At 32.5% G+C, this 10,788-nt stretch overlaps 2 protein-coding genes across 2 annotated transcripts; one reads left to right on the forward strand and one right to left on the reverse strand.

Annotated features, from left to right (window-relative positions):
- Nucleotides 1–1,414: 1,414 nt before the first annotated feature.
- On the forward strand, nt 1,415–5,226 carry LOC139877536 (ADP-glucose phosphorylase). The gene is made up of 3 exons (XM_071864971.1): nt 1,415–1,900; nt 3,676–3,966; nt 4,960–5,226. Exons 1-3 carry the CDS (start codon nt 1,430–1,432, stop codon nt 5,224–5,226), a joined length of 1,029 nt encoding a protein of 342 aa, XP_071721072.1. The 5' UTR covers nt 1,415–1,429.
- Nucleotides 5,227–6,261: 1,035 nt separating this feature from the next.
- On the reverse strand, nt 6,262–9,922 carry LOC139877589 (protein SINE1-like). The gene is made up of 3 exons (XM_071865022.1): nt 9,752–9,922; nt 7,908–9,103; nt 6,262–6,714 (listed from the first exon to the last, which is right to left on the reverse strand). Exons 2-3 carry the CDS (start codon nt 9,087–9,089, stop codon nt 6,262–6,264), a joined length of 1,635 nt encoding a protein of 544 aa, XP_071721123.1. The 5' UTR covers nt 9,090–9,103; nt 9,752–9,922.
- Nucleotides 9,923–10,788: the final 866 nt, after the last annotated feature.

A 10,788-nucleotide genomic window follows, 5' to 3' on the forward strand; every position in this document is an offset into this window, starting at 1 on the left:
TACATGTATAATACAATATGAGTTAGCTAGGATATGATTAATATAGATTTTTTACCAATTTTCACGTAGCTACAACAAGCAAAATTATCCAATCTTGTTTTACCCATAACTTCTTCGTTTTAAATCCGTTTTGAGTGATTCAAGTTGCTATGGTTTCATATTGAACTTAAGTTTATGAATCTAAACAGAAAAATTATAAGTTTATAGTCGAAAATACAGATTACATGTCGTTTTTGTAAAGGTAGTCATTTCAGTCGAAAGAACGACGTCTTAATGACCATTTCGGAAAACATACTTCCACTTTGAGTTTAACCATGATTTTTGGATATAGTTTCATGTTCATAAGAAAAATTATTTTCAAAGAAGAACAACTTTTAAATCAAAGTTTATCATAGTTTTTAATTAACTAACCCAAAACAGCCCGCAGTGTTACTACGACGGCGTATATCCGGTTTTACGGTGTTTTTCATGTTTTCAGGTTTTAAATCATTAAGTTAGCATATCATATAGATATAGAACATTTGTTTAGTTGATTTTAAAAGTCAAGTTAGAAGGATTAACTTTTGTTTGCGAACAAGTTTAGAATTAACTAAACTATGTTCTAGTGATTACAAGTTTAAACCTTCGAATAAGGTAGTTTTATATATATGAATTGAATGATGTTATGAACATTATTACTACCTCAGGTTTTGTGGATAAACCTATTGGAAATGATAAAAATAGATCTAGCTTCAAAGGATCCTTGGATGGCTTGAAAGTTCTTGAAGTAGAATCATGACACGAAAACAAGTTCAAGTAAGATTTCCACTCGAAATAAGATTGTTAAAATTATAGAAATTGAATCAAAGTTTGAATATGAGTATTACCTTGTATTAGAAAGATATCTTACTGTAAATAAGAAAGATTTCTTGAGGTTGGATGATCACTCAAAGTGGATTTTCAAGATTGGAAGTAAGCTAGCAAACTTGGAAGTGTTGTTGGTGTATTCTTGAGTAGTTGTTTTATAACTTGGTTTATGTATGGATTTATGAACTAGATTGAGTTAGATTTTGATGAAGATGATGAAGAACACTTAGAACAATGAAAGAACACTTGAGAGAGAGTAGTTTGATGCATGTAAGTTGCAAAATGAAAGTGTGTATATGTGTGTTCATTCACGTGACAGCTTAATAATCAACTGAAACTCCAAAAAAAAAGATTTTTTTTTTAGTTTGTACGCTACAAATTTAAGCTGAAAACATATAAGGAAAGAAAAATTTGAAACACCCTCTACAAATTGGATGACATTTTATTTTATTGAAGGGACTAAACTGCACAACATTATATCATTAGGGACTAGTTATATAATTCCCTCGAACAATAACGACCTTAAAAAAAAACACAGCGTTACACTCACGGCAACACACTACAAAAACGCCCCCGAACAAAAATGACGTCAGCAAATCGGAATCCCGAAATCAGAAAAGACACGATCAACAACCGGTTCGTAATCCTATCACCGGCCCGATCACGTCGTCCATCAGACTTCAAATCCAAATCACAACCCAAACCCGACCCGAATACGACGCAATCAAGCTGTCCGTTTTGCGCCGGAAACGAACACCAATGCGCGCCGGAAATATTTCGGTTACCGGAAAATTCAGATTCCGGTTGGAAAGTACGTGTGATTGAGAATTTGTATCCTGCTGTAAGTAGAGATGATAAAGTTAAACCGGAATGCTGTGTGGTTAACGGTGAAGTGAGTGTTGGTGGGTTTGGGTTTCATGACGTCATCATTGAGTCACCGGTTCATTCGGTTCATTTGCCGGATTTGGAACCGGGTGAAGTTGCGGTTGTTTTGCTTGCTTATAAGAAAAGGATTCAACAGCTTTGTGGGGTTGATTCAATTAGTTATGTTCAGGTATAAAGTTTCAAACTTTGTACTAATTCATACTCCGTATGATTTTGTTTGTTTTTTTTAAAATGTATATAAATATAGTGGAAAATAATTCGGGGGAACCAAAAACTTTTTTTTTTTTTTCGTTTTTTGAAAAAACTTTTTTCACTAACATTATAGATGAGATGAAAATATGAACATTTAGTAGAGACACTTTGTGATAAATGTTTTTATTTTGGCGGGAAAACGCTCGAAGAAGTAATATATAACAATTATCGTGTTTTTCGAGCGTATTTTGAGGTTTTAGCTATTGGGTTTTAGATATTAGGGTTTAGATATTAGGGTTTATAGGGTTTAGATATTAGGGTTTAGAAATTTAGGGTTTAGTGTTTAGATTTAGGGTTTAGATTTAGGATTTAGATTGAGTTTTTAACACGAACGGTTTAGAGTTTAGGGTTTTGGGTTTGGTGTTTTGGGTTTATGGAATAAATCCAAACACCAAACCCTAAACTCTAAATCGGGCTAAATTTTACTTCACAAAACATGGAAGAAAAAAAACGTTCATATTCTTCACGAACAATATTATCTTGAATGTTATTTTTGTCGATCGTTTTCCCGCCTAAATAATAACATTCATCACGAAGTGTCTCTTCTAAATGTTCATATTTTCGTGTGATATTGATGGCGTCAAAAAAAACGAAGAAAAAAAAAATTTTGCTTCCCCCCGCTTCCCCCGATTAGTTACTTCCCCATTGATCCTGCCCCAATAAATATAAATATAATATAATATTATATAATAAATATAATAAAGATTAATGGTATGGTATGGTATTAGTTACATAAAGTTGGAGACTTTATTTGCTAAACGAAAGATGGTCAATTTACATAAACATTAAGCTTATGGAATGATTTTTGTGAATCCATATTACCATTTTGAAATTGGTTTATTTGCTTGAATTTTAAAAAAACTTGATGGTATATTTGTAATTGTATATTGTATATGTACTATATGGAATGTAAGCGCGCCTAATGGCATATAGCGTGCCGTATGCTTAAACGAGTGCACGGGTAAATGAATAAGGTTTATCCTGTTCTGGCTGCCTGGTAGTAAGAATACTTTTACTTCTACGTACGCATCCTTACCGGATTGTTCCGTAATTGTTTACGACCCTTTCCGTAGTCACCTCAAGATATGCTTCTAGTCAGCTGAAACCACTGGGTTATCTTGAGATGGTTCGTGTTTCATATGGGTATTAGCATGAAAAGTTTACTTTCAAAAATACACATGTAAACTGCATTTTCATTTTTAGTAAGGAAAATAAAAAAAGTTCTTTTATCCCAAATTAATTGTAAACTGAAACCATAAGGATTCTTTTTTCAAAGACACAAAATACCTTATTCAAGTGTCTGTAAAAATTGAGATGAAAACGTATGTTGTTTGCCCTTGACTTTATGATTTGTTTGAATAGTCATTTAGGTAAAGTGGTAAAGTAGTAATTAGTTAATCAATTGTGTAGGAGATTTTTATATCAAAACAATGCTACAGTTAACTTGATTTTAAACTTCAGTATGTTGTATTTGTATACACCTTGTATACATTGATCAATACTGTAAACTGGTTAAACTCTATTTTAGCTGAATTTTTATGTAATACTCATTTGAACAATATGCACATTCAAATCTGTTAATAAGTCACTTTCAAGTTTACTATTATAATCATAATCATAATATAAATAAGATATTATTATTATAAATAATAAATTATGATATAACTTGATCTTTATTTTTGTGTAATGAAGGTGTTCAAAAACCATGGTGCCTCAGCTGGAGCTTCACTTAGCCATTCACACAGTCAAATTATAGCTCTTCCAGTAGTTCCTACTACCGCCTCGAATCGCCTTGACAGTATGACAGAATATCATAATCAAACAGGGGATTGTATACTTTGCAATATTCGTAATGACAAATTTGTAATCGACGAATCAACCCATTTTATCTCGATTGCTCCATTCGCATCTACTTTCCCTTTTGAGACATGGATCGTTCCTCGTTATCATTCCTCTCATTACCATGAACTTGATGAAGATAAGGTACTTCAGTTCTTATGTTTGTTTTTCGTTTCAAATATTATTTGTTCATGCTAAAATTATCAAAAATGGCGTTTTGGGTAGTGGGCCAAAACACTTCTTTATTCCTTTTGCATAAAGGAATACATTTTTAATAAATTAATGTCTCAATATAAACTTAATATACCAATCTATGTTTCTTAACTGGGCGATTAAGGAGATTTTATGCAAAAATTATTCTTTTAAAAAATCTGGACAAATCTCAACCATTTTGAAACCGTTTAATTTGAATACCGAACTGAATCCAAACCAGTTATAACTAAATCGAATTTGAAAAAAAGTATTCGATTTGATTAAATATATGATTTTTTCATGCTTTGTGAACTTGATTTTGGCGACTTGACTCACTCTTAGAGCCTAAATTAAATTTCAGGCAGGATTTAAAACCCATGGAAATTTGATTTTACCATTTTCATGGTGTCTCAATTTTATTTTTAATTTAATTTTATTTTTTTAAAAAATTTTCCTACTTATTGGCCGGAGGTCCACTCGGAAGCAATCTCTCTATCCGTCGAATAGAGAGAGGGATGACTTTCTCTACTTTTGAGAGTGTTTCCACTTTGGATGGAGAAATGACTTGTCTTTATTCTCGGATAGGGGAAGGATTGTCTACATCTCACCTCCCCATACACCACTTATGTGGCATTGGGTTTTGTTGTTGTTGTTGTTGTGTGAACTTGATTTTGGCTAAGAAGTAGCATTTATTATGATTATATTTAAGTAGTTCGTGTACTATAATCACGCATACTCTGTAATTTCATATGTTGAATGGTGTACTTAATGAACTTTTAATTTTGTTTGTTTTTCGATTTTAATCGAAATCGAAAACCGAATTTGAATTACGTTTGGTTTCGAATTTGGTTTTTGAACTTCAAAAACCGAACGATTAAACCGAATGTTAAGAAATTAGAAACTTGAATGAATCTTAAGAATCTTTATGGTAATTTTTTTTTGCAGGCAGTGGATCTTGGAGGGCTACTAAAACTTACGCTCCAAAAGTTATCCATACAGTTAAACGACCCACCGTATAATTTAATGATTCATACGTCCCCTCTTCGCATCGACTCATCTCAATTACCGTACACTCACTGGTACATACAGATCGTACCGCAGCTATCAACAATTGGCGGTTTTGAAATGGGAACGGGGTGTTATATAAACCCCGTTTTTCCAGAAGACACTGCAACAATCCTAAAAGAGTTGCAGCTTCCAAACAAGAAATGATCAAATGAACTCTCATTATATGAAAATATATCACCTTTTTAAACTTTTGTAGTTTGTAACGACACTAATTGTGCTTATCATAATGTGTTCTAATTTTATTATCATGCTTTAACAATTTCCTTTTACAGAACATGAATCAATTTGGCGGTTTGGTGAATATCAAACTAGCTTTAGATAGGGGTCGCAGGTGTCCTTAGTGGACCAGCAAATTTTAAGCCTAAAATTTTGAATTATTTTATTTTGTTCCCAGCCCAAACTCTAAAATTTTAGACTACTGGACCCGTTTAGCACAAAATTGTGCAAGTCGGTCAATGATAAAAAGTTTAAAAGTCATGTCAAAGTTGGGTCAAAGTCAGTTAATGTCGGTTTTCATAGTTTGTAAAGAAACGAATTGTGCATATATCATAATGTATTTCATCATGTTACAACAATTTCATTTTACGGAACACGAATCAATTCAGGCACTAAAAACATGAAGCAAAATCAGGTAGGCATGGTTGCAAACGGTGGTTGCAGAAGTCGATGCTACAGTTTGGTAACTAGCCCGTCCCATTTGCTCAAAAACGTCTAATTATTCGGGTCAATGCTAAAAAGTCAGGACAATAAGTCTGAAAAAGTCGGGTCAAAGTCGGTCGACGTTAGTTTTCATATTTGGTAAAGAAACGAATTGTGCTTATCATAATGTATTTTATCATTCTACATCAATTTCGGTTTACAGAACAGGAATCGATTCTAGTACTAAAAACATGAAACAAAATCAGGTAGGCATGGTTGCAAGCGGCGATTGCGACAGGCGTTACGCCAGTTTGGTGACTATATCATCTCGTTTCTCCCAAAAACGTCTAATTAGTCGGTCAAAGCTAAAAAATCTGGTCAAAGTTAGGAAAAGTTGGGTCAAAGTCAGTCAACGTCGGTTTTCATATTTTGTAAAGAAACGAAATGTGCTTAAATCATAAAGTATTTTATCATGCTACAACGATTTCCTTTAACAGAACACGAATCAATCAATTCTTGTACTAAAATCACAAAACAAAATCAGGTAGGTACGAGATTGTAACAGCCTTCATCGAGTTCTCGTACCCACAAGAAACATACTACCGCAATCAACACGAATAGCCCAGAAGTAATGGTGACAGCTATCGGTATCTTCGATTTTAAGCTAGCCTTAACGACAAGTTGTTGGGAAGGTGGTAATTTCAACCCATTTTGATTCGCATTCAAAGGGATGATGTCTGCAGTTGAAGACACAGATTCTGAGGTACCGTCCAGCTGTTCTGCATTAGCGAAACTTTCATTAAGGTCGTTGTGGACCCCGTTTTGGTCGTCACTTGCGTTAGGGCTCCAATTGAATTTGCTCGAGGACGGGCTTCTGAATCTTCGGCTTTGATTATCTGAGAAGTCATCGTTAGGAACCTGAAGAGACTTGACTAATTTTCTAGGTGTCGTGAAAAGATTCGTGTTGTTGACATTCACGTATGATCTTGATCTCTACAAAAGAAATCAGCATTAGATAAATCAAATATAGGTGGTAATTTCGACCCGTTTTCCAGTTTTGTTCTATAATCAACTAAATAAATGGGTAAACCAGAAATTACCCATATTGACCCGTTACCCATCATGTGTCATTTACATGATGGCTAAAACAAAGAATTACCCATATTGACCGGCTACCCATCACATGTCATTTACCTGACGGCTAAAACAAAAAATTACCCATATTGACCCGTTACACATCATGTGTCATTTACCTGATGACTAAAACAAAAAAGTACCCATATTGACCTGTTACCCATATTGACCCGTTACACTATAATCAATTAAATAAATGGCTAAACCAGAAAATTAACTGATAGATACTGAGACGGGTCGAAAATGTAGTCGCTTAACGTGTATTTTGAATGCATAAAGCACGAAAACTAAAAAAATGAAATACAGAATCAACATACTCTTCTTTTTTGCTGCTTGAGTTTTTATATTTTGTTAACATAGAAATTTAGTAGTTTTAAAATCATTAAATCACACTAGATGTTTATAAAATGTTTGTAAAAAGTTGGAAGAGCTCGATTCAAGACAACTCAGAGGTATTTTGACCTGTATCAAAAATTACCCGAATTTACCCATCACCCATCATGTGTCATTTACCTTATGGCTAAAACAAAAAATTACCCATATTGACCCGTTACGCATCACGTGTCATTTACATGATGGCAAAAACTAAAAATTAGCCATATAGACCAGTTACACTATAATCAATTAAATAAATGGCTAGAGCAGAAAATTAACTGATAGATACTGAGATGGGTCGAAAATGTAGTCGCTTAACGTGTATTTTGAATGTATAAAGCATGAAAACTAATCACATACTCTTCTTTTTCCTGCTTAAGTTTTATATCTATTAACATAGAACTTTAGTAGTTTTAAAATCACTAAAACACACAAAATGTCTATGAAGTATTTGTAAAAAGTTTGAACAGCCAAATAAGGGTTCCTGTCAATTCAATCAAACTCAGAAAAATTTTGACCCATATCAGAAATTACCCATCCTGACCGGTTACCCATATTGACCCATTTACCTGAGGACTAGCAGTAGCGCTTCTTGAGTAGCCACGAGCCGGGCTTCTATGCATTAATCCCCAATTATCGTCTTCATAATCTCCATGCGTTTCACAGCTTTCAACAACGCTTCCCGAGTATCCGTTATTCGGGCTTCTCTGCACGAATCCCGAAAATTCGTCCTCGTAATCTTCTTGATTCTCGAAACTTTCGATTACACTTCTCGGAGTACTCATTTCACCTGAAAACAACCCGTCTTTCAACGACACATCAACATCGCTCCAAAGTTTTCGATTCATACTTCTCCTATCACAATTAACATCGTTTCGAGACGCAAAACTTATCGTAAACGGTGAATACGACATCGTTTCGGATCGAGGTGATCCATTGACCGGTGTTGACTGATCTCTTGTACGCGATCCTCTTTCAACGCTCAAGATCTTTTTCGCCATTTGTATCGCTTCAAAAGCAGCCACTTTAACATACGCCATTTGATCATTTTGACACTTTTCGAATTCTTCAATCACAAAAGTCAACTCCGAAACTATACATTTATAATCCAAATTTCTAATCAGATAATTCACCATTTGAATAGCCAAAAACCGTTTTTGAGAGTTCGATTCATCGACACCCATTTTCAAGATCCCAACACCAGAACGAATCAACAATCTTGCGTAATCCTCAACTACCAAAGCGTTATGTTTCGCTAACGACATAACTAAACCCATATGAGCGTTTGTTTGTGTACTATTCTCTAAAGCTGCAGCGACCCGTTGACAAACTTCGTTGACCATTTGACCCGAAGCAAAACGCCAATTATCTGAATCGACAAGCGCTCGTAAACAAAGTGCAGCACCAGACGATAAATTCTCGTGGCTCGATAAAATCGAATCCGAAAGTGGCTTACAAAGCGAATGAATAATTTCGCGTTTTTTGACATCGGGTGTCATGGGGTCAATCCCGTATCGTGCAATGGCGGGGACCACTTTAGAGCAAGCTTGATGAAGAGGAAACGAGCCTGCGCTAGAAGTCAACGTCTTTATAATGGTCAACATGATGTTATCGATTTGAGGAACGATTTCGGTGCCATGAAAACGAGCAAGAACTTCGTACAGTGAAATTGTGTATTCGCCTGATGTGGACCCCGTTTCCTTAGTTTCGGAAACTTGAGCGAGAAAGATTGGGATCGACTTCGAATCGAGATCTTTTAGGTATGATTTCAAAGCTTTCATGGCTGATTTTCGACTAGCTGAATCTTTATCAAGATTTTCTAACTCGCGTCTTAACACCGGGCTCAAATTTCTTCCCATTTTGTTGAAACAAACTGCAAAACAAACTACATTATATCAAATCACATCCAGAAAAAGTAAAAAAATTTAAATAAAAAACACTCATTGAGTTTTGAATTAATTAATCCTATACACAAATCCCATATATAAGATGATATATCTGGTGATTTGAACTCATATGAACTTTGTGTAGTTAACCAATTTATGTAATTACTTCCATGTGTTAACAACTTTAATTATAAATACTCTTTTAAAGAATTTTTTATTAATTTCTAACTTTTACTTCTCAAAATACTGTTTTTTATTCAAATTGACATTCCTACAAGAACTAAAATATCAAGAAAACAAAAACAAGAAAAGAATTGAAATCAAGATGAGTTCTTCCACAGCCTTATTGTTATAATTAGTATCAAGAATTCGAAATATATATATATATATATATATATATATATATATATATATATATATATATATATATATATATATATATATATATATATATATATATATATATATATATAGATCTAAAAACTGCCAAATCTTTATGGGTATTAGACAATATTTAGAAATAAAGTAAGCTAAAACATGAAGATTCAACCACAAATAAACAAACCCAGTGAAACTTATTCAAATTCAGCAGCAAGATTATAACTTTATTGAAGATATTGAAAAAAAAATCATACCTGTTTGCAATAACAAATCTTTAGAAGCTACTTATGCCGTAAGCCTTCACGAAATCAATCAAAAATTGGAACTTTTTATAATAATAAGAAAAAAACAAGAATCAAGAATAAGATTTGATTGGGTTTTGGAGCCCGGGTTTTTAGTTGGAATGTAGTAATTGAGATTTGAGATGTGTTTTAATTTGAAAATGAGTAATGAGTATTTTCCCCCTTTTTCTTGATAAGTACTGTATATAGTGTATTCTTTGTTTTAGGGTTTCCAAATTATTGACTTTATTTCAAATCTTTTTTGTAATTTTATACTTTTGTCGGAGTATTTGACAATTTCAAATTATAATAATTACGAATTACGATATTATTTGATATTGAATTGATCGATTGATTCATTAATAGTGTTAAATATTAAATATTAAGTATATATAAAAAGTTAAAATACGGAAGATATACACATCTATCTATAGTATCAAATAAAATCTCTTTAATGATAATGTCATAAATAAAGATTATTCAAACTTAAAAAATTCAAAAAAAGAAAAATTTTAAGCCCACAATAAAATATCATTAAAATAATTAATTGTATTTAATAAAAATATTAATATGTTAATTATATAATATATAAAGCATTCTATACAACCGTATGATAAAATACCTCCATAATCATATGTACAATATTTGGAGCATTATGTACAACCTTATGTTAAAACACTCTCATGACAATATGTACAATATTTGAAGCATTATGTAAAACCTTATGATAAAACACTCACATAACCATATGTACAAACTTTAATACAAATTGTACAATCTTCTACACAGTATAAAACACCCATTGAACACATGTACAAATTTAGCATATTGTAAAACTTTCATATAATAATTGCATTTTAATTTCTAAAATAATTTCAAGAGGCATTTATTATATATTACCAATAATTATTATTAAAAATGAAAACAATCAATTTTTAAGCAAACTTTATTATTATTATTATTATTATTATTATTATTATTATTATTATTATTATTATTATTATTATTAT

The sequence above is a fragment of the Rutidosis leptorrhynchoides genome, chromosome 11, assembly GCF_046630445.1.
Source record: "Rutidosis leptorrhynchoides isolate AG116_Rl617_1_P2 chromosome 11, CSIRO_AGI_Rlap_v1, whole genome shotgun sequence".
NCBI lineage: Eukaryota > Viridiplantae > Streptophyta > Magnoliopsida > Asterales > Asteraceae > Rutidosis > Rutidosis leptorrhynchoides.